Genomic DNA, 27,981 nt, shown 5'->3' on the forward strand with positions numbered 1-27,981 from the left:
TAGGCGAGGGATTGGAAAAATTGAACAGCAGAGGTCTCCTATCGAAAATAACACTAAATACAGGAGCACAATTGTAAAATACGAAAATCTCTTATCCTATTCTCGCGAGTTCAAACTTCAAATTCTCTGGATTTCTATCCTCGCAATTCGCAGGTTCAAATATTTGGACTTTTGGCTCCAAAAAGGCGTCAGCAAAGGAATACAGTCTACATAGGTACCATAGGATTTGGAGGCAATTCACCACAAGGGAAGAACTGTAAGAGGTTCTCACCAAAAAAAAAAAAAAAAAAACTGAAAAGGGTTTGGAGATAAGATGAACTCAAAAGGGGCTCCGATTAGGGGATTTGGGCAGCGTTCTCTTTCTTCATCATTTGTCTTTCAATGCTGGAGCGGGTATGCTTATCCCCTCTTTCTCTGGGAACAATCGCTTGTTATTTCCCAACTCTTCTGTTGTCTGTTAGTGTTTCTGATTAATTCGCAACTTCTTTTTTCTGGGTTCTTTTCTTTGTGTCTCAAATCAGTTCCAAGGACTCCAATGGAGGTTTGGAATGCAAACCGTCGAAGCAGAAGTCACGCATATCTTTCTCTGACTTCCTTGATCGGAAGCTTAATAAGACTCTCATGTCGGCTAAGCCAGTTCAGGTATTTTAGATTTTGTGTTTTCCGCTTGTTTCTAACTCTGCTGCAAATGGATTTCGAGTCATTAATGGTGAGTCGATTTAATAACAGGCAAAACAGAAGCCCTTTTCATCACTGCTGGGGGACACGGATTCTGCTGCTCCTTTCAATGAACCAGTTGGGTCTCTTGATGAAGCCGTATTTGAACAGTTCAAGAATATTAGAAAAGATACTAAAGATTGTGATGGTTCTAGTCAGGGAGGTGAAACTGAAGAATCAGCAAGAGCTGATGAGCAAGAATCAAGAAAAAGAAAATGCTCATTTGAAGGTTCTTATAAAGGTCAACACTCCTATCTCAGATAAGTTATAGCAAAATGCTCCCTTGCGCTTCAATTGTGCTCTTATTCATATATTTGTAAGTGGCTATGAAATTTCATGTAAAGATGAGCTTCCCTTTGCTCATTTGCACTTATTTATGTGTGTGACTGATATCCTTTAGCACCAATATATTACATTGCTGCCTTATTAGCTTATCCTGGAAAATGCTTTATTTTGTGCTTGTCCTTAGGAATCAATTGAATTTGTACGGTTTGCTCTTTGACATCCAAAGACTTTTCCTATAGTTTATATTGTCTTCTGTGTTGTTTACTGTTATCATCAATCTCTGGAAACATCAAATAGTTCTTGCACCTTCTCTCTGATCTTATCTCCAATTGTTTCATTGACTGCTGAGTTCCTTTGCAATGACTAGGAAATCTTAGATCATAACTGCCTGCTCATAACCTCTTCCTTCCTAGGACTTCTTAAAGAGGTCGCTAACTTGAAATTAAAAAAAAACCTTGGTTTCAGATGAATCAAGCACAAATTGTTGGCTGATGTGGCCCAATTGCCACATCAGCATAAGAGAGGTTGCAACTGGTGGCAGTATAAAACCACTAGTAACTTCCTTCATGGTAGGAAGTAACCCCAGTGTTTTAAAATGGCGAAGGGTTTCTGGCTTCATTAAGTTTGATGTAGAAAGATCCATCATCTTCTAAATTTTGAGAGATGAGAGAAGCCAGAAGATTCTCTCTGAAGGTGATACTATAGGAGACTGGAAAATGGAGACAGCAAGGAGCCGGAGTACTGTTGGACAGCATGGTGGGATTACGATCCTATTTGGAGGTAAGTCTGCTGCCACCTTCCTTCAGTTTGTATTGATCTACTACACAAATAACCCAGGAAAACCCTCGTGGACTTCCATAAATGTACATATACCAGAAAACTAACTCCATGGTTTGGAGTCATTCACAGTAGAGACATGTCATTCTCCCCCTATTGAACAAAGTTATCGCACTGCCCCCTACTCCTATCCAAGAGTCATTATGACTCCAACCTTTTAAAACCGCCTACCAGAGAAACTCTCCTCATTTAGCTCATGCTTTGCAAAGGCCAATGTGCAGGAAAAATGTAGGCATTGTATCTTCCAGTCAAAATCTCAGACCCATCTCATTTGTGACATGTGGAATTAAAAAGGAAAGACACTAAATTATGTCTGAAATCATGAGATTGTCAGTGTTGAAAACCTGGATAAACTCTTGACAACTCAAAGGGTACTAATCCCACACTGTATCAGGATTTATGAGAAAGAGCTGCCAAGACATTTATGAAGAGTGGCCTTTTTATCTTTAGCTGAAAGATCTCTCTTGATTACTCTTAGGTTAGGGCAGCCACAAGCTTCCCAGATTGAGCATTGAAAGGAAATTGGAAGGAATTATTCCACATGAATAGTACCTGAATCATGTCATAATTTTCTTGCAATGGATATGGGAACCATAAAAAACTTCCCCCACCCCACTGTTATAGGTATCTTGTAAAATTATTAGGTGCCTCATTCCTTCAAATGAATTCAAGAACTTCAATGAGTTAAAGTTATTCTAGACTATGGTGTTGTTTGGACTACTAATTTGATGGGGTTTGCTACCTAGTGTGCTATGTGAATCAAGTATAGATACTATGACATAATCTTTATATTTTTCTTACACGAGAAATTACTCCTTTTATGCTGCTACGGTCTTTGATCTGATTTATTTTATCTGATTCCCAAGGGGTTTTTGAGATACATGATACTCCACGGTCCATGGTAGTTCTTGGAGATGATCCAAAGCCTACCACACAAAATGGAAGAAGACAAAGGGAGAAGTTTATTGTGGAGAAGAAGTCGAGAACTACTTTTAATCACTGTAAGTAGGCTGTCCCATGACCAAACTCAAAAGCAATCAAGCTCATCAGAATTTCCACTTAACCCATTTTGTTAAAGTTTAGTGATGCATATGCATGGGTTAAGCAAGTCATGTAAGCAAACTAGTGTTATTCATCTGATGCATCTCCATTCAATTTTCTGGATTTTGCATACTGTTTACAAGTTCACTAATTCACTCTCCCGAAGTCCTAATATGAAGACCAATTAAGCATATTTTTCAACTTAAAGTGAAACATTATGAACCATGTGCAACTTGTGTACCAACCAGGTGACGATGGATTTGTTTTGTTTTCAGATGCAAATGGAAGGGGGTGGTGGGACTGTGATATGGAGGGTATTGACAGTGAAGAAGTAGGCTGCAGTGAAGTTTGGGAAGGTATGGGATCCACCACTTTAGGAGGACTAGAGTGGCACTGACTGTATTAATTATGATTTCTGCCCACAGTTCTCTTCAAGTTTGTATTTGTGGGATTTGACTTCTGGCTATGGTCTTGTAGTGATTTTCCCTTAATATACTTTTTTTTTTCTTTCCCTCTTTTAAGCCAATCTATGTATTATATGTAGAAAATTTGACCAGACCCAAAGAAATGTGGCCACTTAATGGATGCCATTTTTGTTGATTTAGGGACAGTTTACAAGAAGTAAATAATATATGTTCAGGATCCATGGTAGAAGGTTTCACTATGGGTTCTAATGATGCCAACTGACAACATGACACAGACTTGGGACTGGTATACAAAGCAACGGCAGAGTTTTGACTCAGGTGATAAATTGCAAAAAAATATTAAGTCTATTCATTGCAAAAAAATATTAAGTCTATTCATGGATCAAATTTGGTCCTTCAGATCTCATTGATTCCCAACCACCCAACCCCCCCCCCCCACCCCCAAAAGACAAAAAAAAAAAAGAGGCAAAAATGTTTATTGAAAGTCTGATCCTTGAATGTGGAGTATCCTCGTAAACAAATTCGGTGTTCAACAGGCAATTCAAACAGCCTCACATCAGCTCAATGTCTACAAATTGCATTGAAACATATGCAAAATTAGATTGTGCTTATTCAAGAGTTATCTTCTTGATATATAAAGAAAAATCTGTTTATATTTCTGAAAAAGCCTCATGCCTATAATTAGAGAAGCCAAATTAGCATTCAACTAGTTCACTCTGTGTCTTTGATCTAGTTTTCATTGAGATAATTGTGTTTGCACACCACAGCAAATCTTGATATTCTTGAAGCTATACATGCATAAATATAAGTTCATCTTTGTAAGGTATGTTACAATCTCTTTGCTCCAGTCAGAAACTGCTTGTACCGCTCTGCTGATAATTTAGGTGTTCTCTCTAATGTATTGAAGTCAACATGATAAAGCCCAAACCGGAAAGTATACCCAAAATTCCAATCAAAATTATCAAGAAGAGACCATATGAAATACCCCCTTACATCAGCTCCATGCCAATGAAAGAGTATGAAAAAACTCTTGTGAGCGCATCATGCATACCATGCATAGGAAATAGTCAAGTGAAAAATGGCAGAAGAATAATAGAACAGGTTTATTAATTATTAAATCCAAAGTTATACCTCATAGCTACTTTCAAGGAATCCAAGTAATTGTTCAGGTATTCTCACGATCCCATCCATTCTTCCTTATTACCAAAAAACCAAAATAAAAAACATCCATTCTTCCTTTACCCATACTAAATATGTCAAGGGAAAAGGAGCGCTAACCGGTGTTGTGTGTGGGTGTGTACCCGCACCTAGATACAGCCCGACGTGAAAAGATTGCCGCACCCCCTAGAAAGGTGGAAAGGTCTAAGGGTATGATGGTCTTTTTGCACTGGGGTGTGTTTGGATGCAGCATTGGTTAGCGTTCTTTCTCCCATATGTCAATTAAAGGTTACTTCACTTAAATCAGTACAATTTTTGGAAAAACATAAAATTTAATATTTATTATGCTATTGAATTAATTAAAAAATGGAAAAAGGAATGTTGCTTGGTCACGTGACTCCTACGCTCAGATGCAGAAGCATGTGAAAATACCACCCGACCCCTATTGAAATAAAAAATCCTATCTGTGTTGAAACCTTTGTGCATGCTCTCATTGGTCCCCACACTGGTGGAGGGGTTACACGACCAAGCAGCGCGAGGATCAATGAGAGCACATAGAGGGGTATCAACAGAGATAAGATTTTTGATTTCAGAAGGGGTTGAGAAATAATTGCACGCACTCCGTGTTTGGATGTAGAAGCCATGCAACCAAACATCGTTCTTTTGTCATTAAAAAAGTAAAAAATAACTATGCACAAGTGTAAAGTAAGAAAATCTCCTATCCTATCCTCGCTAGTTTAAAGTTCAAATATTTGGACATATCTCCGAGTTCAAATATTTGGATCTGGATCCTCTCCAATGAAGAGATTGCCCAATGAGTGTCCAACGAGGGGCATCAACAGAGATAAGATTTTTGATTTCAGAAGGGGTTGAGAAATAATTTCATGCACCCCATGTTTGGATGTAGAAGCCATGCAACCAAACATCATTCTTTTTTCATTAAAAAAGTAAAAAATAACTATGCACAAGTGTAAAGTAAGAAAATCTCCTATCCTATCCTCGCTAGTTTAAAGTTCAAATATCTGAACATATCTCCAAGTTCAAATATTTGGATCTGGATCCTCTCCAATGAAGAGATTGCCCAATGAGTGTCCAACGAGGCATTCAATAGCAGATTGAGCTCCTCTTCGGGGAGCCCAACATGCCCAGGGGGCATCTAGTTGTTGTGCAGTGCCGCACACATCCCTAGGCATGCGCCGAGATGTGTGCGGCATAGCCCAACCCTCAGATGCCCCCTGGGCATGCCCTAGTCGCTGAGCTCTCTGGAGAGGAGCCAGATCCTTCAATAGCTGGGCTACCTAGCACACATCCCGGCACACGCCCAAGCAGCCCAGCCGTGGGATGCTCATTGGGCGATGCCCTCATTGGAGAGGATCTTAATCCCAAATATTTGGATTTTTGGCGCCAAAATGTGGCAGCAGGAAGGAATACAGTCTACAAACTCTACATAGGTACCATAGAAGTGCGAACTAAGAGGTGATCGCAAACGCAGAAGATAAAAACTGAAAAGGGCTTGGAGATATGATGAAATCAGAAGGGGCTTCGATCAGGGTTTTTGTGCAGCGTTCTCTTTCTTCATCATTTGTCTTCCAATGCTTGAGCGGGTAAGTTTATCCCCTCTTTCTCTGGGTACAATCTCTTGTTATTTCCCAATTCTTCTGTTGTCTGTTAGTGTTTCTGATTAATTAGCAGCACTTGATAAGACTCCCGTATCGGCTAAACTAGTTCAGGTATTTTGGATTTTGTGTTTTCCGCTTGTTTCGAAGTAATAACAGGTAAAACAGAAGCCCTTTTCATCACTGCTGGGGGACACGGATTCTACTGCTCCTTTCAATCAACCAGTTGGGTCTCTTGATGAAGCCGTATTTGAACAGTTCAAGAATATTGTAAAAGATACTAAAGATTGTGATGGATCAAGTCAGGGAGGTGAAACTGAAGAATCAGCAAGAGCTGATGAGGAAGAATCGAGAAAAAGAAAATGCCCATTTGAAGGTTCTTATAAAGGTCAGCAAACTGCTCATTTGTGCTCTTATTCATATATTTGTAAGTGGCTATGAAATTTCATGTAAAGATGAGCTTTCCTTAGCTCATTTGCACTTATTTATGTGTGCGACTGATACCCTTTAGAACCAATATATTACATTGCTGCCTTGTTAGCATATCCTGGAAAATGCTTTATTTCTTACTCGTCCTTAGAGATCAATTGAATTTATACAGTTCACTCTCTACCATCCAAAGACCTTTCCTATAGTTTATATTGTCTTCTGTGCTGTTTACTGTATCAGAATATGTCATCAATCTCTGGAAACATCAAATAGTTCTTGCACCTTCTCTCCGACCTTTCTCCAATTGTTTCATTGACTGCTGAGTTCCTTTGCAATGACTAGGAAATCTTAGATCCCAACTTATAACCTCTTCCAAGGACTTCTTAAAGAGGTGGCTAACTTGAAATTCAAACAATAAACCTAAGGGAGGTTGCAACTGGTGGCAGTTTAAAACCAATAGTAACTTCCTTAATGGTGAGATGAGATTTGTGTACAGTCCAGCATGATTGACATTGAACAATGCAGCCATGTTTTAAGACATTCTTGATTATTACAATAGTCAGACCCAGTAAACTATTTTCTAAAGGTCAAAGACTAATGTTACTTTGGATGCCTCAATCAGTAACGTAGGTTCCACACTTCTGTCTCGCTGCCCTTTTCTTTCAATGTCTTTGCTCTAGTTAGAAACTGTTTGTACCACTCTGCTGATAATTTAGGCGTTCTCTCTAATGTATTGAAGTCCACATGATAAAGCCCAAACCGCAATGTATACCCAAAACACCATTCAAAATTATCGAGAAGAGACCATATGAAATACCCCCTTACATCAGCTCCATGCCTATGAAAGAGTATGGACTCATGTGAGCACAAGATGCATACCATGTATAGGAAATACTCAAGTGAAAAATGGCAGAAGAATAATAAAAAAGTTATATTAAATCCAAATACCTCATAGCTACTGTCAAGGAATCCAGGTAGTTGCTCAGGTATTCTACTCTGCTTGAATCATTGAGGAAGTCTTCAATAGAAACATCAGGATTGCTCCCTTGTGGGTATCCTATGCACAAAAATATTGCACTCATGTCTATGTACTTGGAGTAAAAAATAAATGTACTTTCAAAGAGGTCATTGATCATTAACTGTTTGATTCTAACTGTTTTATATACAGGATAACTACTCAAATGTTTTATACCATTTTCTGTGATGAACATTGGAGTGTTGTTGTATCTTTCTTTCAAGTAGCTGACGATCTTCTCGAGGCCATTAGGAACCACGTGGAAGCGAGGCATTGCTGTCTTGTGAAGAGAAAATACATGTTTCACAAGGTTATTTGAACTAGTTATCTTTCAAGTGTCATGATTCAAGAATGCTTCCTAATGTCAAAGTAATTGTTGTAGACATGAGAAAGTCGTTCTTTAGTTCTTACCGGAACGCCAATAGGGATCCCATTCCTTTCCCCTGTGAGGATTATATTGGCATCCCATAACCACTGATGTGTATCATATTGACATTGAGAGAACATGCAGTCCTTGGCATAAAGAGTTGTATAATGATTGATTCCGATAAAATCGAGCTTGTTCTCTAGTTTCTTTTTTTCTTCTAATGAAAACTTTGGTAACCTCAAACCCAAGAGTCTCTGCATCTCAAGAGGGTATTCACCATAGATAATGGGATCCAAGAACCTGTAGAAATCAAAATTGAAGAAAAACATTGGAGAAAAACAATCATGAACAACAAACTTATGTGGAGTGAGATACAAAAATTATTTAAAAGGACAATTTCCATTGTCCTTGTCAGAACAAATGTTTCTAAAATAGAAAGAGTGAAACTATTTCCATTTGACAAATAGTCAAATGGAATTGCATTTGCAGTACATAAACCACCATATCCTACCATCATCTATGGTAAAAAACTGTTTGGTAAGTGTTCATATAGACAGTGTCACAATAATGTACTGAAATAATCTTATAACAGAATAAAGAAAACCTTGTCTGAATTGATTACCATCCAACAAAAAATGAAAGAGCTTTTTGAACTGCCAATCGGTCTGCTGGAAGATTTCTAAGTGGTTCGTACCAGTAGGTGTTCATCGCAATCCCAATCAGACCCCCTTGTTCAACCTATGATAGGTAGCAAAGATAAGTTAAATGACTCACAAGAGTTTTATTTCCATATATTCCCTGAAGTAGCAAAGTAAATAAAAATTTTGAATAACTTTCAAAAGGATTTTGTGACTATGAAGCCCAACATTAATCCGGCAAATCAAGAACTACCTGATAATTTTTTCTATAGATGTCAACAGCTGTTGCATGTGATAATATTACATTGTGTGCTGCAATGTATGGTTCTGTTTTAGAGTCTCCAAATTGACAATCACCAAGCGTCTTGGAACAACGACGGGGTGGGTATTGCCCGGTGAGGTAACTGAATAACACCATCAAATTTGGCTCATTTAAGGTCACCCAATACTTCACTCTATCTCCAAAAGCTTTGAAACACACATCTGCAAAATATCCAAAGTCTTCCCTGCACTCAAAGGAAAGACAAGTTTTTAGATATATTACAAATTTTGAGTTGAATTCTATAAACCTTTATCAATGCTTTCTTTCACTCCTATCTTTTAAGGTCGAGATTTTGATGAAGATAGCTCTTTCTTTCTCATCAATCAAATCCATTTTCATAAAATATGTAATCTTGATGTATGTAACAAGAGATCCAGTTATATGCTTCTGCTCCCTGTCCCTAATTCGTTTCATGGGAAAGAAAAGTTTAATGCTAGGCAGCTAATTAATAGGTACCAGCAATCACAAACACTAACAACAAAAGTCTGAACTTGTTTGAACCTTCAACTGGTCCAAGCTTGTTATAGTTTTCCTGAAATTATCACATTAAGTAGACATCCAGAACAAGGGAAAAATAATATAAAAAACTTACTGTATTTGGGAACTCAACCATGATCCATATCGGTCTTCAAGTTCTTGAGGAATATCAAATTGGAACAATGTAACAAATGGTTGTATCCCTGGATCGATAATAGGAAAAAGGTTACTAGAACTGATTACCACTTTTAGCTCCAACAGAACAACAGAAGAATGTATAATAATACAAAGCTTGGGTGTATGAATAATTGCATATGATTACCTTTGTGTACCAGGGCATTTATGAGTTTGTTGTAGAATTCAATTCCAGCGGGATTAATCTCTCCAAATCTACCATCTGGTGTTACATATTGATTTTAATTGTCTAACTTCATTTATAACTAGAAGAAGAAGAAGAAGAAACAAAAGAACTACTATTCCAACTTACTTGGGAGGACTCTTGACCATGAAATGGAGAATCTGTAGGAATCAACTCCAAGTGAATGCATTAGCTCCACATCTTCCTATTTGATTAGGTGTTGTTATCATCATTAGAAAAACGTAAAAAGACCCCATTTGGGGAGAGGGATGGGGGGGGGGGGGGGGGAGAACAAATGGAAGTTTAAACTGATTCAATTGTTTGAAGGAACCAAAATACTTTAAATGATGTGGGCAGGTGATCTATGCTTTCCTCTGTTAGGTTGGAATCCCATTGACAACTTCATCCACATGATCTAATCATGTAAATGTCTACTGCATCCATACACATCTGTTCTGAATCACCATTCTTTTAAGAACATCATGCGGAGAAAAGAGAAAAGAAAAGAAAAAGGTAAATGAATTTATAGGTTCCAACATGATCAAAAAAATATAACATTTGTTTAAGCGTAAGTCTAGTTATTACGTTTCCAAACAAAGTTTTAGTTTTTATTTAGACCTTCATGCACATTTTCCCATTTTATATAACATTTTACTATCCTTTATGCAATCATATTTATGTTGCGTTTGGTATACATTTTTGGAATGCATTCTAGGTTGATAATGCATTACAAGACATCATATCAAACGTTGCCTTATTTTCAAAAAGTCCATTATATGATTTCAAACGCTTTTAAAGCATAGTTGTATAATTCATTCTCTTTATCCACAATTTAGAGTTGAGATCTTCCAGGGATGATGTACTTGGGACCCTCAAAATCTTGTGGTTGAGAAGATGAGATGACAAAACTACAGTGAATAAATAGTGGGTCATTATGTTTAAGATCATGGGTGAAAGACTAAAGTTGCGTTTGGTATGATTTCTTAGAATGTATACTAAACACAGCCTAAAGTTCTTGCAGATTCCAAATCGAAAGGATAGGCAAACAGTATTGCTTTTGCTCATATTATGCTTGGTCTGATTATATTCTTATGGAATTCACAGAAATCTCATTAATTTACTTTTGGGTTTCACAAATGATACAACTTACTCTGTCTTTTTACTGTGCATTTGTTTGCCATCCATAAAAATACTCATTTTCCTTTTCCAAGGTACTTTACTAAGCAAGATCATCACTAATGAAGTCATCTCCAATCATATAAAGATTGTCAATAGATAATAGAAATGGGATCATTTGGTGAAACGTGAGATTCCAAAGAGACATCCCATTTGAATTTTTTCAAATGATATGGGAGTAACCATAAAAGCGATTTAATATACTTTTATAGGACTACAATATGTTTTAATTAGGATTTCCCTTCAAAATTTTCCTTTTATTCAGTTTTTTTTTTTTTTTTCTTTTTCTTGGAAACAAACAGAGCCTCAACAAAATGACAATTTTGTTTTTGGTTGAAAACAAAATAACAATTTACTTTGCATGAAGTAATAAGTGGAGAGGGTACCATGAAACGATGGTAGTGATCATCAGCAATATCTCCACTACTTCCATCTTGGATATTCCCTGAAAAAACAAAAAAAGTAATTCAATTTCAGTCAACTTTTAATGTAATTTTCTTTTCTATAATTGTCGAAATCACTTTCTTTTTGTGGACATAATTTTCCTTCATCCACGGTCAAGGGATTTTCTTTGACCGAGGGCCTCGAATGACATTGAAAGGGCATTGGGGAACAGTGGGAGTATTAACGACTTCATATAGCGGGGTGGAAGTAATAATGACCCTAAGTCATAGTTTTAGTGCATGATATTGGAACAGGTATCGATCAACTCAAAAATCGATATAGTATCGGATTGGTATCGGCAAGGATCGGCCATATCGGACAAATTTGCCCCTGATTCTCCTTTAAAATATATTTTTTGACCATTTACCCCTTGTTTGTACCATATCACTGGTACAATATCGACACGATATCAGGATCGACAAGGTGCAAAAGTGGTACGAATCGATACGGGTGATCCAATACCGATACTTAGAAGTTAGAACCATGCCTTAGATGGGTTTATGTTTCCTCCACGGTGAAGTTCTGCCTTTAATATATGTGGTAGTCACATATTGAAGAGGGAAAATATTTGCTACAAACCGTTGTTCTTTTTCCACGTGGATAACTTTTGTAGTATTTCTGATCATTGGATTAGTCATGTGTCAAATGTCAAAGCCTATTTCTATCATTTACCCTCTTGTATATTAGTATGGATCCCCATGTATGTTTATGCAAGCCCATGGTCCTCTCTGTGCTATTGTGCACTCTCGTATAACCTCAGATTATAATACATTGTTTCACCACATGGTAAGGTCCAATAGGGATGAAACCTTGAAACTTGATATGTGAACAATAGACCTCGGGGTCTACCTAGTAGGAATAGGATTCTCTATGGAAAGGAGTTAAAAAGTTGTTTGGGAAGTAGGTAATAATATTTTGGGAGAAAGAACGCTACCTGGGTGCGTGCAGTGTGCTGTCCCTGCGCCCAGACATAGGGGTGAGCAAAATGACCTTCGTGCCCCAATGGAAAGGCAGAATTTCTCGGGGACGCAACCGTCTTTTTGGTTGCCCTTGTGTCTTGCACCACACCCACCCAGGTAGTGTTCTCTTTCCCTAATATTTTTTTTAATTATGTTTACCTACCCCATATATTTAATTAAAGAGACGGCTGAATGAAACCTCTATAGGTGTATTTAGAAAACGTAATCTTCTTTTTAAGGTTGTAAGATTGGCCTTGTCGGCCCAAACCCGCCCTGAGCCTGAAAAGGGCCTTGGCTGAGATACTTGGCCCTTAGGGCAGGTCAAAGCTGGAAATTTCTGGCCATGAGTTAGGGTTGGGTCGGGCTAGGGTTGAGGCCTAGGGTAGAACTCGGCCCGGCCAGCTCGACCTTGTTTTAAATTAATACTATAAAAAATATTGATTTACTATATATATTATAAACTTTAAATGTCACACATAATTTGTTATATAATATATCATAAAAGAAGATAATAAGTGTTAATATATTTTAGGGAGAAAGTTCTCTATCCGGGAGTGTGGCCTATGCCAGCACTCCCATGAGTCTATCTCTCTCCTCCTCATTTGAAAAGACACCTCTACCCCTTTGTTTTGAGGAGGAGAGAAATAGAAACATGGAAGTGCTGGCGTAGGCCACACTTTCGGATAGAAAACTACTTCCCTATATTTTATTATAGTGTTATTTTATGTAAAATTAATAAGAGTAAATTATACGGACCTCCCTTATAATTATGCCTAATTCTCAATACATCCCTGTTATTTTAAAAACTACAGTCGACCTAGAACGTTAGAGTTTGTTTGGTTGAATAATGAATGACCCTACTACCCTTTCTGGAGAAGCAATTTTCACAGGGGGTGGGGACTAGTGCTTGCAACGATGGTGATTGCAGTATGGCAGCAGCTGCTGATGCCACCATGCCAGGGATTTGGTTATGTGAGGAGGCAGGGTTGCGTGACCACGGAGAGGATGGAGCTAGGAATTAAAGAATCCATATCGGGTGGGATGGGTTTGCAGGGCAGGGAGGGTGGGGTAAGGTCGGTGGCCTTATTAGAAGAAGAAGAGGTGGAAACAGGGGTTGGGGGTGGGGCTGGATTGTAGGGGGTGGAGGTGGGGGACTGATTGGGATGAAGAGCAGGGTTTGGTCTAGGTTGCAAGGGTGGAGGTGGGTTTCCAGTCTTACCGAGGATCGGGGCGGGTTAGAAGGAGGTAAAGGTAAACATAAGGGTAAAAAGGTAAATTTATTTACTCTATGACTTCATTGCTTAACAACAGATCACTAACGAAGTGGGGCCGACTGTAACTACATTTGTGAAATAAGGTTATTGCGTAGAGTTTTTGCAAACACAGGGGTGTACCTTGAATTAAGCATATTTACAGGGGAGGTCCATGTAATTTACTCAATTAATAATTTTCTTCCCAGCCTAGCCCAACTCAGTCTAGTCCATGCATCTCTCCCTTCCCCCACTCCATGATCAGGGCAATCAAGGTCAACCCGGCCCTGAGTTAGGGTCGGGCCAGGCTTGGGCCCAGTTAAGGGGACTCAGGGTTGGGCTAGGGTTTTAAAAAGCCGGCCCAACCTAAAGCTGTTGTAGCCCTACTTCTTTTGATTGCCCCTTGTCTTATTCTCAAAAATTCTTTTAGTTATAGGTAGAAAAGAGATTTCAAAATAACTTGAAAAAATATATATATATATTACTATATCATTTTCCAGAATTATCATTGTCTTACATGTTTTTCAAGTATGTATGTGAGATAATATGATTTTACCTACAATAAAAGAAAAAGCGTGTTATACTAAAATGGCAAAAAATAATTACCCATAAGTATTTTTTTCCTCAATTTGATATGAAAGTGAGTTCAACCTTAAGTGATCCAATTATCCATCTTTTTTCGATAGTAGGGTTCATCTGTATCCCCTATTAAAAGATTTTTTTATTTTTTTTTTGGGTTTAATAAAAAACATTTCATTTGAAAAGATAGAAGATCCAGGAACCAAATTTTCTGTTGCTTGTGATAAAATAGGAGCTGAGATTAATAAATAAATGTCCTCTCATTTTTAAAATCGGGGGTTCTATTTATCAATAGGGTGGTTTGTTCATGGGCTGACTGATGCAGTAGATTGGGCCTCAATGTGATACTTTGGGTTAGGCCCAGGCCCAGGTGAGGCCTGTTCACGAGATTCATGACTTATAATAAACTAAACACATGCCAGATCAGATGAAGTAGGGCGCTGGTCTAAGTCCAAGGGAGAGATCGTTGGTTCAACTTTTCCCCATCTCTTCCCTCATTAGGCCACCCTCTCCCCTAGGTGCTGGTACGGCAGGTACGCCATCCTGGCCGTGGTCAAATTTGGAATCTATTCCCATGGTCCCCACATGGGGACCTGATCTGGACTCGCCACCATCTTGGGCTGTCACCTTCAGTGGCTTATGGGCCTGTGGTAAGATCGAATAAAATAAATAAATAAAAGCACGCATGTGACTGTGATAAAATAAAAAAAAAGCAATCATGACATTTGATAATAATAATAATAATAATAAAAAAACACAAACTAGGCCACGACTGTGCTTATGTTTGACCAACGAGGCAAGATCCCATAAGAGCGGCGTATGAACGAACATTTTCCCATTTCAAATAAAATTCTCCCTAGCTAGCTCCTCCTCGCTAATCAAAACTCTTCCGTACTAAATGGCTTAAGAAGCTAATTAAGGTTCGTAAATTAGTTTGGTTCTTAAAAAAAAAAAAAAAAAACCTGGTATTTTGGTGAATAAATCCCAATTGCTGAGGCTTTTGTTATCCGCCAAGTAGCCACCTTCAACCTGTGTAGATAATGAAAATAGAACCCAAATTTAATGGAAAAGAAAAAAAAATTGTGAGAAAGAACAAAGAGTAGGACAAAGTTCTAGGCTTCTCTCATCATTCATCAACAACAACAACTTGTACTAATAAGAGAGAGAAGACCAACACAGCTCCGCCATAATAATGTTTTAAGCTGTTCAACCATGAAAATCGAGAAATTGGGGTTTATACGCAAAGCAGATGTTGGGGTTTGTTCTTCTAATCATCCTCTGTCTCTCAATCTTTATCATCCACAACATACCCGCCTCCAGGGCGTGGACCCTATTCGGACAGTGAGTAGGTCAGTCATTTGGCCCCTGCCTGTGTGAGGTTGCCGACCGGCCGCTTCGCCAGGCGGCAGCAGCAGAGGATCCAAATTGCCAGGCCTCCACCATCATACACATCAAACCCCAGAGAGAGACAGAGAGAGAGAGAAATGAGGAAAAACCCAGAGACAATAATACCTCAGTAAGATCACTTGTTGCCAGAATATGTTATTGAGTAATTGCCATTCCTAAACCTTTTAAGTAATGACTAAATAATAAAGTATGAAAGAAAGAAAGACTCTTTATGAATATGGATTGGAAAGATCAGAAGAGAATGAAAGAAATTAATTTGCTATATATCTATCTATCTATCTCTTCGCAGGGATCCATCTCATGACAATAATTAATTAATAAATAAATAAATATTACCTGGTATGCAGAAGTTGCAGTACCAAAGAGAAATGTTTCAGGGAATTGGGAGCGATCCAAGATACAATTAATGGAAGATACCAGTTGCAGGAGCAGAACAACTACTCCCACCACTGCTGTTGCTTTCTCCTCCATCTCTCTCTCTCTCTCTCTCTCTCTCTCTGTGCTTCCTACAATCCTTCCTAATCATTGAAGAGGGGAATGCGTCTACCATTTGTTGATGAGGGAGGGCCCCACCACAATATAAAATTTATTTAGATGAGGATTTATATTATTAATATTAATAGCTTTCCATTTAAGCAGGGCCTGCATCCAGAGTAATAAATTACTTAGTTTATTTCTTTTGGGGAATATTACAGGATTACCCAATGGGTTTGACTTCACAAAACTAACCACGTCAGATCCAGAGTCTCTACTGTCGAGTTGTCGGCAAGACCGTGCTACCCAGACATAAGGTTGAGTGTAATTATTGTCTTATCCTCACTTGGGCAAGGCGCACATTGCACGCAGCACCATGTCAGGCAGCACGATCCTACCGAACAGCTCCACAGTAGAAGATCCAAATTCATTAATTTCAACAAATTTAATTTACACAAAACAAGAATAAGTATTATAAATCTAACCAAAACACTGCTTGCCCGTACCATTTTGACAAATTAGGTTCGTCCAATCCGCTTTAAAACCTCCGATTGCTCTTTTCACCTATTACAATATTACGGCGAGTTGCGGATCTCCCCCCTTCCAATCATTTGAAAGTGGGACCCATGTGTTCCTCTTGCCTCTCTCTCTTCAAAAGTGGGACCCCTTACCATTTCCTCAAGTGTTTTGGTTAGATAGGGTAATACACATTCTTGTTTTGGGTAAATTTTTGGCTTGTTTTATAAATTCAAACCCATTATGGGCTATTCTTGTAATTTTTCCAAAAAATAATGGAGTGGGCAAACGTATGTCACTCTCGGTAATCGCATTAGAGTTGTTCACAGCTGACGATTTTCACGTACGTGAGCATACGTGAATGATTCACAACCAGATAAAATCCTATCCATGAGAATATTCTATCTGAACAACTATGAATCGCACGTACGTGAAGAATCACTAGACTCGTTTGTTGGACGGTGAGGGTCATAATGTTGCGGTCCAAAGTGAAACAATGGATGAAAGGTAACCTCTTAATGGTTTTTGGAGACTTTTAGATAAATACCGAAAAGTCAATGTCATGATTGAGAAATCACGAGATTGCTGTGCATGGCAAAGTAAATTGTTGTAATAAAGATACTAAAGAACCAGTTATAATCAGAAATTAAAAGACACGTATTAGAAAGGATTCAAGTAAGGGTGTTAAATGATCTGATTTCGGTTAAATAGTTTAGTTCGATTTGATTCGATTTTGATTATTTGATGGTGGAAATCATAATCAGTCTCATAATCAAAATTTGGACCATTTGGTAAATGATTTCGGTTAAATAATTTTTAAACGATTTCTATTAAATGATTTTTAAATAATTTTACACGATTTCGATTAGACGGTTACTAGATGGTTTCATAAACCATTTACTAAGTCTAATTTACATTGGTTATCTGCTGTATTTTTTAATAGAAAATGGGGGTCTTTGGGAATGCATATAACCATTAAGAAAGATGTATATAAAAATTAAGAATGAAATAAGAACAACGTAAGCCATGGTTAGACCTTCAAAATATAGACCCAGAAGCACATAACAGTACGAATCAATAGTTCCCCTAAAACTGAGGTTTTTAAATGGTTAGACGGTTTGGTTATTATCGATTTTAATTGGATTACATGATTTGAAACCGTTGGATTAATCGGTCTAAATTGAATTGAATCGAACCGATTAAATAAACGATGTCATTTCTAAAACCATAATCGGACCATTTAACTAAACGGCCTACTGGTTTTGGTTTAAATGATTCGATTCGGTTCAATAAACGGTTTCGGTTTGACTTTGACACCCTTAATTCAGAGGATTCAGATCCTCTACTGCCGAAGTCTTGGCCGTCATTGCGCTGCCATGCTCCTATGATGTGCCACGTGTATATATTCCCATCTAACGGTTCTTTTTAGAAAAATTCAAAATTTAAAATCTTTATTTGATTTTCTCCACAACCAACCCTTACCGTTCCGGTTGACCAAAACAAAACAAACCAAATTGGTTTAAAAAACCCCACCCTAAGAGAGGAACCGTGAAGAAGATCCTCGTCTTCTTCCTCTCCTCTCCTCACCCTACCGCTGCGGTAACCTCTTAATGTCTTTTGGACACTTTTTATAAAGACTGAAAAGTCAATGTCATGATTGAAAAATCACGAGATTGCTGTGCATGGCAAAGTAAATTGTTACAGAAAAGATACTAAAGAACTAGTTAGGATCTGGATCTCTACTTCCAAGCTGACCCTACTGTCGTGCGGCTCACACATAGCAGCGGTGAAAAGATTGGCTTACTCTTGTTTGGGTAAGGCATTTGGGCAAGGTTAAGGCGGTTTTTTCTGCATCACCACATTGGGCGCACATATCAGTACAGGCAGTAGATGACTCCGATGCGGGCCGGTTATAATCATAAATGAAAAGATATAGGATTCAGATCCTCTACTGCCAAGAAGAGTCCTGCCATCCTCTGCGCAGTTCGGTGAGCATGACACGTGCCCTTATTTCGATCCAATGGATGATTTTCGAATTAATTCAAATCAGTGGAGAATCTGGTTTGTTCTCAGATCAAACCCAAGCCGATCGGCCACAAGACACCAAAACCGACCGGTCGGCTTGGATTTCAAAACAAAACACAACTTGAGTTTTGATGAGAGGTGCGATGGAACCTGAAAGACAGTGTCTTCTTCCTCTCCTCCTTAGAGTTTTACTTTCTCCATCAGACCTGAGCTCTCATGGACTCTGTTATGTGGGATCTGATTTAACATCATTCTTTGATTTGTTTCTTTTTCTTTCTCTTCCCTTCTACAATCTCTTCCATAGATTTTTTATTTTTCAGAAGAGAAGAGGAGAAATTAAAGCATCAGAGACAGTGAAAAAGGGAGAGTAGAGATGAGGAAGTACGTAGAGTTATTGGATGCAGGGGTGAGGATCGTTGCTCACTTCCACTCTCACGGCCCTAAGACGGCCTCCTGCCAACCTTGACGTCAACCACCACCACAACCACCTCCCTCAATGCAGTGGCGCCACCGGCTTTGATGTGGCCTCCAACGTTTCTGCTCGGTTGAGTAGTTGCAGTGAGAAAGAAATCATTGTTTGAGATGGGTTTTATCAAACTGAGTTTTACTCCCCTCTTCTTCCATATCAAATCTTACACTGTTTATTGTTCAATAATAATCTGATTTTTGAGTCATATGTTGTGCCATTGAGTGTGATTTCTAGTTCTTCTTGTTCAAATCTTATGGGCAAACTTTGATTGAATTTAATTTCGTTACTGGATTTCTGGGTGATGAGGAGCACATTACTGAGCATCTCAGTAGTTTATATGAGATAATACCATCGAAGCACAATGTTTGAGAGGTGTTTATTGCAGTTGGTTTTACCATTCTCTTCTCTTCCTTATTAGATCTTATTATCTGCTATTCGTTAAAAATTGGGTTTTTAGAATCAAGCCTTTAAGTAATTTCCAGTTGTTTTGCAAATCTTCTCTTCTGGGTTAATGGATTATGGGTGGGTGGCCATACTGAAACAGATGATAATCCATGTATCCGTTCCGAATCTTTCTTAGGGCACCATTCCGAAGACGAGAGGTTGCAGAGGTGAGGATCGGTGAGGAGATGAAGAAGAGGAGAGGAATCTTGGCAGTAGAGGATCTGAATGCTCTAGGACAAAAGAAGAAACAAATATCTAGCAGTGAAGATCCTGTAAGCAACTCAGTTCGAAGTCCCAATGCCCCCTCCCCCAGTCTAGACTCTTTTGGTTAGAAAACAAATTGATGAAAAAGGTGAATTACAGATTCAGGTTCTCGATTATACAATACACATATCTCCTCTTCAAATACCCATCAAGCTATTATTGATCGACAAGTAAATCCTTCATTCAACGCTCTCCAGAAAAAACCTTGAAATTGTGGTGTAACTTAAGTTTCCGTAGAAATTTCCACCAAATGGCATATCTTCTGTTGAAGGACAGACCTCGCACCACGGTTAGGTTGCTCCATTGTGAACTAGTGGTCATGGGTTTAAGTTAGAAAGGAATCTCTCCGCAAAAGTGGGGTAAGGTTGTGCACATTCTGACCCTCCCCAGACCCTGCAGTGGCAGGAGTAGCCTCGTGAATCAAATTAGTTCCAAGGACTCTAGTGGAGGTTTGGAATGCAAGCAGTCGAAGTGGGAGTCAAGCATATCAGTTCACTCTCTACCATCCAAAGATCTTTCCTATAATTTATATTGTCTTCTGTGCTGTTTACTGTATCAGAATTTGCCATCAATCTCTGGAAATATCAAATAGTTCTTGCACCTTCTCTCTGATCTTTCTCCAATTGTTTCATTGACTGCTAAGTTCCTTTGCAATGACTAGGAAATCTTAGATCCCAACTGCCTGCTTATAATCTCTTCGAAGGACTTCTTAAAGAGGTGGCCAACTCGAAATTCAAACAATAAACCTTGTGTTCAGGTGAATCAAGACCAAATTGTTGGCTGATGTGGCCTAATTGCTACATCAACTAATGGAAGTTGCAACTGGTTTCAGTTTAAAATCACTAGTAACTTCCTTAATGGTGAGATGAGATTTGTGTACAGTTCAGCATGATTGACATTGAACAATGCAGCCATGTTTTAAGACATTCTTGATTATTACAATAGTCAGACCCAGTAAACTATTTACTAAAGATCAAAGACTGATGTTACTTTGGATGCCTCAATCAGTAACGTAGGTTCCACACTTCTGTCTCGCTGCCCTTTTCTTTTAATGTCGCTCCAGTTAGAAACTGTTTGTACCACTCTGCTGATAATTTAGGTGTTCTCTCTAATGTATTGAAGTCCACATGATAAAGCCCAAAACGCAATGAATATCCATAACACCATTCAAAATTATCCAGAAGAGACCATATGAAATACCCCCTTACATCAGCTCCATGCCTATGAGAAAGTATGAACTCATGTGAGCGCAAGACGCATACCATGCACAGGAAATACTGAAGTGAAAAATGGCAGAGGAATAATCGAAAAGTTATATTAAATCCAAATACCTCATAGCTACTGTCAAGGAATCCAGGTAGTTGCTCAGGTATTCTACTCTTCTTGAATCATTGAGCAAGTCTTCAATAGAAACATCAGGATTGCTCCCTTGTGGGTATCCTATGCACAAAAATATTACACTCATATCATTGATCATTAACTGTTTGATTCTAACTGTTTTGTATACAGGATAACTACTCAAATGTTTCATACCATTTTCTGTGATGAACATTGGGGTGTTGTTGTATCTTTCTTTCAAGTAGCTGAGGATCTTCTCGAGGCCATAAGGAACCACGTGCATGCGAGGCATTGCTGTCTTGTGAAGAGAAAATACATGTTTCACAAGGTTATATGGACCAATTATCTTTCAAGTGTCGAGATTCAGGAATGCTTCCTAATGTCAAAGTAATTTCTGTAGACATGAGAAAGTTGTTATTTAGTTCTTACCGGAACACCTATAGGGATCCCATTCCTTTCCCCTGTGAGCATTATAGAGGCATCCCATAACCACTGATATGTATCATATTGACATTGAGAGAACATGCAGTCCTTGGCATAATAAGTTGTGTAATGATTGATTCCGATAAAATCGAGCTTGTTCTCTAGTTTCTTCTTTTCTTCTAATGAAAACTTTGGTAACCTCAAACCCAAGAGTCTCTGGATCTCAGGAGGGTATTCACCATAGATAATGGGATCCAAGAACCTGTAGGAATCAAAGAAGAAAAATATTGGAGAAAAACACTCTTGAACAACAAACATATGTGGTGGAGTGAGATACAAAAATTATTTAAAAGGACAATTTCCATTGTCCTTTGTCAGAACAAATGTTTCTAAAACATAAAGAGTCAAACTATTTCCATTTGACAAATAGTCAAATGGAAATTCAGTACATTAACCACCATATCCTACCAGCATCTATAGTAAAAAACTGATTGGTAAGTGTTCATATAGACCGTGTCACAATAATGTACTGAAATAATCTTTTAAAAAAAACATAAATTAATTTGTCTGAATTGATTACCATCCAACATAAAATGAAAGAGCTTTTTGAACTGCTAATCGGTCTGCTGGAAGATCTCTAAGTGGTTCGTACCAGAAGGTGTTCATCGCAATCCCAATCATACCCCCTTGTTCAACCTATGATATTGATAGGTAGCAAAGATAAATTAAATGACTCACAAAAGTTTTATTTCCATATATTCCCTGAAGTTGCAAAGTCAATTAGAATTTTGTATGACTTTCAAAAGGATTTTGTGATTATCAAGTCCAAACATTAATCCAGCAAATCAAGAACTACCTGATATTTTTTTCTATAGATGTCAACAGCTGTTGCATGTGATAATATTACATTGTGTGCTGCAATGTATGGTTCTGTTTTAGAGTCTCCCAATTGACAATCACCAAATGTCTTGGAACAATGATGGGGTGGGAATTGCCCGTTGAAGTAACCTAAAAACACCATCAAATTTGGCTCATTTATGGTCACCCAATACTTCACTCTGTCTCCAAAAGCTTTGAAACACACATCTGCAAAGTATCCAAAGTCTTCCCTGCACTCAAAAGAAAGATAAGTTGTTTGATATATTACAAATTTTGAGTTGAATTCTATAAAACTTTGTCAATGCTTTCATTTACTATTATCTTTTAAGGTGGAGATTTGGATGAAGATAGCTCTTTCTTTCTTATCATTCAAATCCATTTTCATAAAATATGTAATCTTGATGTATGAAACAAGAGTTCTAGTGATATGGTTCTGCTCCCTCTCCCTAATTTCATTTGTTGGGCAAGAAAAGTTTAATGCTAGTCAGCTAATTAATAGGTACCCAATCTTATTAAGCAATCACAAACACTAACAACAAAAGTCTGAACTTGTTTGTATCTTCAACTGGTTCGAGCTTGTTATAGTTTTCTTGAAATTACAACATTAATTAAGTAGACATTTCAGAACAGGGGAAAAATAATATAAAAAAAAACTTACTGTATTTGGGAGCTCAACCATGATCCATATCGGTCTTCAAGTTCTTGAGGAATATCAAATTGGAATAATGTAACAAATGGTTGTATACCTAGATCGATAATAGGAAAAGGTTAGTAGAACTCATTACCACTTTTAGCTCCAACAGAACAACAAAAGAATGGATAATAATACAAAGCTTGGATGTATGAATAACTGCATCTGATTACCTTTGTGTACCAGGGCATTTATGAGCTTATTGTAGAATTCAATTCCAGCAGGATTAATCTCTCCAAATCTACCACCTAGTGTTACATATTGATTTTAATTGTCTAACTTCATTTATAACTAGAAGAAGAAAAAGAAGAAACAAAAGAACTACTATACCAACTTACTTGGGAGGACTCTTGACCATGAAATGGAGAATCTGTAAGAATTAACTCCCAGTGAATGCATTAGCTCCACATCTTCCTATTTGATTAGGTGTTGTTTTCATTAGAAAAATGTAAAAAGATCCCATTCGGGGCAAGGAAGGGGGTAGGGGGAAAACAAATGGAAGTTTAAACTGATTAAATTGTTTGAAGAAACCAAAATACTTTAACTGATGTGGGCAGGTGATCTAGGCTTTCCTCTGTTAGGTTGGAATCCCATTGACAACTTCATCCACATGATCTAATAATGTAAAAGTCTATTGCATCCGTACACATCTGTTCTGAGTCATCATTCTTTTAAGAACATCGTGCGGAAAAAAGAGAAAAGAAAATGAAAAAGGTAAATAAATTTATAGGTTCCAACATGATCTAGAATAAGAACTAAGAAAATATTCACATATTTGTTTTTTTTTGGTAAAAATATTCACATATTTGTTTAAAAGGATGTTTAGTTATTTACCTTTCCAAGCAAAGGTTTAGTTTTTATTTAAAACTCCATGCACATTTTCTCCTTTTAAATGACATTTTACCATCTTTATGCAATCATATTTATGTTGAGTTTGGTATGCAGTCATGGAATGCACTCTAGGTTGATAATGCATCATACCCAACATTGCCTTATTTTCAAAAAGTCCATCATATGATTTCAAACACTTTTAAAGCATAGTAGTATAATTCCTTCTCTTTAACCGCGATTTAGAGTTGAGATCTTCAGGTGATAAGGTACCTGGGACCCACAAAATCTTGAGCTTTTCAAAAAGATGGGATGACAAATAACAAAAATACAGTGAATAAATAGTGGGTCAATATGTTTAAGATCATGGGTGAAAGACTAAAGCTGCGTTTGGTATGATTTCTTAGAAAGTATACCAAACACAACCTAACGTTCTTGCAGATTTCCCGTCAAAAGGGGAAGCAAGCAATATTGCTTTTGCTCATATTATGCTTGGTTTGATTATATGCTTATGGAATTCACAGAAATCTCACTAATTTACTTTGGGTTTAAAAAATGATACAACTTACTCTGTCTTTTTTGCTTTGCATTTGTTTGCCATCCATGAAAAATATTCATTTTCCTTTTCCAATGTACTTTACTAAGCAAGATCTTCACCAATGAAGCCATCTCCAATCATTTAAAGATTGTTAATAGACAATAGAAATGGGATCATTTGGTGAAACATGAGATTCAATAGAGACTTCCCATTTGAGTTATTTCAAATGATATGGAAGTAACCATTAAAGCGATTTAATATACTTTTATAGGACTACAATATGTTTCAATTAGGATTTCACTTCAAAATTTTCCTTTTATTCAGTGTTTTTTTCTTGAAAACAAACACAGTCTCAACAAAATAACAAATTTTTTTTGGTTGAAAACAAAATAACAATTTACTTTGCATGAAGTAATAAGTGGAGAGGTACCATGAAACGATGGTAGTGATCATCAGCAATATCTCCACTACTTCCATCTTGGATATTCCCTGGAAAAACAATAAAAAGTATTTCAATTTTCAATCAACTTTTGAAGTAATTTTCTTTTAATAGTTGTCGTAATCACTTTTCTTTTAGAACAGAGTTTTCTTTCATCCACGATCAAGGGATTTTATTTGATCGAGGGTCTCGAATGGCATGAAAAAGGTATTGGGGAACATTGAGAGTATTATTGACTTCATACAATGGGGGTAGAAGTAATAATGATCCTATATCATGGTTTTAGTGCATTGTATTGGAGTGGGTATTGGTCAACTCGGAAACCAATATGGTATCGGATCGGTATCGGCAAGGATCGGCCGTATCAGACAAATTTGCCCCTGATATGCCTTTAAAATATATTTTGACAATTTTACCTTTTGTCTGTACCATGTCACTGATACGATATCAGCACAGTATCATGATCGACAAGGTGCAAAATCGGTATAGATCGCCTGATACGGGCGATACAATACCAATACTTAGCACCATGTTCTAGATGGGTGGATGTTTGAGTGGAGGAAATGTTCCGTCTTTAGTATATGTGGTAGTCACATATAGAGCAAAATATTTGCTACAAACCATTATTCTTTTTCCATGTGGATAACTTTTGTGGTTTTTTTGAACATTGGATTAGCCATGTGTCAAATGTTAGAGTTGAGTTTTCAATCACTTACCCTCTTGTATATTAGTATGCATCTCCTTGTATGTTTATGCAAACTTATCGTATTTTGTGTGCACCGTACCCGCCTAGGTAGCGTTCACTTTTCCTAATATTTTCTTAATAATGCTTACTTACCCCATGCATTTAAATAAAGAGACTGTTGAATGAAACCTCTATAGATGTATTTAGAAAATGTAATCTTATTTTAATTGCTCTTTGTCTTATTCTCAAAAGTTCTTTTAATTAGGGGGTAAAAAAGAGATCTCAAAATAATTTGAAAAAAAATATGTATTACCATATCATTATTTTACATGTTTTTCAAGTATATATGTGAAATGACAGCATTTTACCCACACTAAAAGAAAAAGTGTATTAAACTAAAATGGCAAAAAATAATTACCCTTAGATACTTTTTCCTCATTTTGATATGAAAGTGAGCTCCACCTTAAGTGATCAAATTCTTACCAAAAAAAAAAGATATAAACATAAGTTATCAAATTTGTCGATCTTTTTTTATGATAGTTGGGTATCATCTTTATATCACCCATTAAAAGATTTTTTTTTTTCAAACAAAAATAAGCAATTCATTTGAAAAGATAGAAGATCAAGGAACCAATTTTTCTGTTGCTTGTGATAAAATAGGAGCTGAGATTAATAAATAAATGTCCTCACATTTTGAAAACCGTTGGTTTGTTCATGGGCTGACTGATGCAGTGATTGGGCCTCAGTGTGAAATACTTGGGTTAGGCCCAGGCCCAGATGAGGCTTGTTCTCGAGTCCAAGTGAAGTAGGGCACTAGTCTAACTCCAAGGGAGAGATCGTTGGTTCAACTTTCCCCCATCTCCTCTCCCCAGTAGATCGCCGTCACCTCTTGGAGCTGGTAGGGGAGGTATGCCATCTTGGCCACCCTCGTATTTGGAATCTGTCCCCTTGCGGGGACCTGATCCGGACTTGCCACCCTCTTGGGCTGTCACCCCTAGTGGCTTATGGGTCTTCGGTAGGATCTGATAAAATAAATAAATAAAAGGCCAAATGCTCTCTGTGTCGGGGTGCAGGCTGCTCCCAGACACATTGGGGTGGGCGAAATCACCACTTTGCCCCCCTGAATGGTAGGCCCATGTGTCTGGGCGCCGACTGCGCTGCTACACAGAGAACATCTACCCTAAATAAAAACACGAATGTCGCCTGATAAAATAAAAAAAAAATGACCACGCCACTTGATAATAATAATAATAAATAAATAAAACACACACACCATACCTAGGCCCACGTCTATGTTTATGTTTGACCAAGGAGGGAAGATCCCATATGAGCGGCATATGGATAATTTTTCCCATTTCTAATAAAATTCTCCCAAGCTAGCTAGCTAGTTAGCTCTAGGGATGTAAACGGATTCGATTTGGCTAAGATAGTGCTAAATTCGCATCCGCATCCGCATCCAATTAGCTTTCGGATGGATTCAGATAGTGCTAAAAGGATACAGACACGGATACGGTCGGATATTTTATCCGTTTAAATGTAAATATAGCTTTTCGGATAGCTATAATCTATCTGTATCCACATCCATTTAACTTTCGGACGGATTCTAATGGTGCTCAACGGATACGGACACGGATACAAAAATGGATTTCGGCTATTCATTTGCACCCCTAGTTAGCTCCTCCTCCTCACTAATCAAAACTCTCCCGTGTTAAATGGCTTAAGAAGCTAATTAATGTTGGTAAATTAGTTTGGTCCTTATCCCAAAAAATAAAAAAATAAAAAAAAAAAACCTGGTATTTTGGTGAATAAATCCCAATTGCTGAGGCTTTTGTTATCCGCTAAGTAGCCACCTTCAACCTGTGTAGATAATGAAAATGAAACCAAAGAATGGAAAAAGAAAAAATTGTGAGAAAGAAGAAAGAGTAGGTCAAAATTCTAGACCTCTCATCGGTCATCAACAACTTATACTAAGAGAAAAACAACACAGTTCCACCATAGTAATTTCATTCCCCAACTCTTGTTTTAAGCTGTTCAACCACGAGATATTGGGTTTATACAGAGAGAGAGAGAGAGAGAGAGAGAGAGAGATGAGGAATCCTCAGTAAGATCACTTGTTGCCAGAATATGTAATTGAATAATTGGCATTCCTAAACCTTTGAGTAATGACTAAATATTAATTAATATATGAAAGAAAAAAAGACTCTTTATGATGAATATGGATTAATGGAAAGAACAGAAGAGAATGAAAGAAATTAATTTGCAATATGTAATGACAATAATTAATAAATAAATATTACCTGGTATGCAGAAGTTGCAGTACCAAATAGAAATGTTTCAGGGAATTGGGTGCGATCTGATATACAGTTAATGGAAGATACCAGTTGCAGAAGCAGAACAACTACTCCCACTACAACTATTGTTGCTTTCTCCTCCATCTCTCTCCCTCTCTCTCTCTCTGCTTCCTTGCC

At 37.6% G+C, this 27,981-nt stretch overlaps 2 protein-coding genes across 7 annotated transcripts; one reads left to right on the top strand and one right to left on the bottom strand.

Annotated features, from left to right (window-relative positions):
- Positions 1-274: 274 nt before the first annotated feature.
- On the top strand, positions 275-3,391 carry LOC122656031. Its single transcript, XM_043850457.1, has 5 exons — positions 275-393; positions 522-642; positions 730-958; positions 2,706-2,840; positions 3,156-3,391. The coding sequence occupies exons 1-5, from the start codon at positions 314-316 to the stop codon at positions 3,275-3,277; spliced, it is 687 nt and encodes a 228-aa protein (XP_043706392.1). The 5' UTR covers positions 275-313; the 3' UTR covers positions 3,278-3,391.
- A 3,596-nt stretch (positions 3,392-6,987) lies between these two features.
- On the bottom strand, positions 6,988-27,960 carry LOC122656028 (beta-glucosidase 18-like). Of its 6 annotated transcripts, none has more exons than XM_043850450.1 (12): positions 27,811-27,960; positions 27,304-27,370; positions 24,820-24,878; positions 23,362-23,437; positions 23,197-23,271; positions 22,991-23,078; positions 22,310-22,562; positions 22,034-22,149; positions 21,460-21,715; positions 7,701-7,803; positions 7,457-7,565; positions 6,988-7,346 (listed from the first exon to the last, which is right to left on the bottom strand). In XM_043850450.1, the coding sequence occupies exons 1-12, from the start codon at positions 27,946-27,948 to the stop codon at positions 7,127-7,129; spliced, it is 1,560 nt and encodes a 519-aa protein (XP_043706385.1). In that variant the 5' UTR covers positions 27,949-27,960; the 3' UTR covers positions 6,988-7,126. The 6 variants fall into 6 exon arrangements, with proteins under 6 accessions (XP_043706385.1, XP_043706386.1, XP_043706387.1 ...); XM_043850451.1 differs by lacking the exon at positions 7,701-7,803 and adding an exon at positions 21,226-21,328; XM_043850452.1 differs by lacking the exons at positions 7,457-7,565; positions 7,701-7,803 and adding exons at positions 21,024-21,132; positions 21,226-21,328.
- Between the last annotated feature and the right edge of the window lie 21 nt (positions 27,961-27,981).

Source organism: Telopea speciosissima, chromosome 3 (genome assembly GCF_018873765.1).
Source record: "Telopea speciosissima isolate NSW1024214 ecotype Mountain lineage chromosome 3, Tspe_v1, whole genome shotgun sequence".
NCBI lineage: Eukaryota > Viridiplantae > Streptophyta > Magnoliopsida > Proteales > Proteaceae > Telopea > Telopea speciosissima.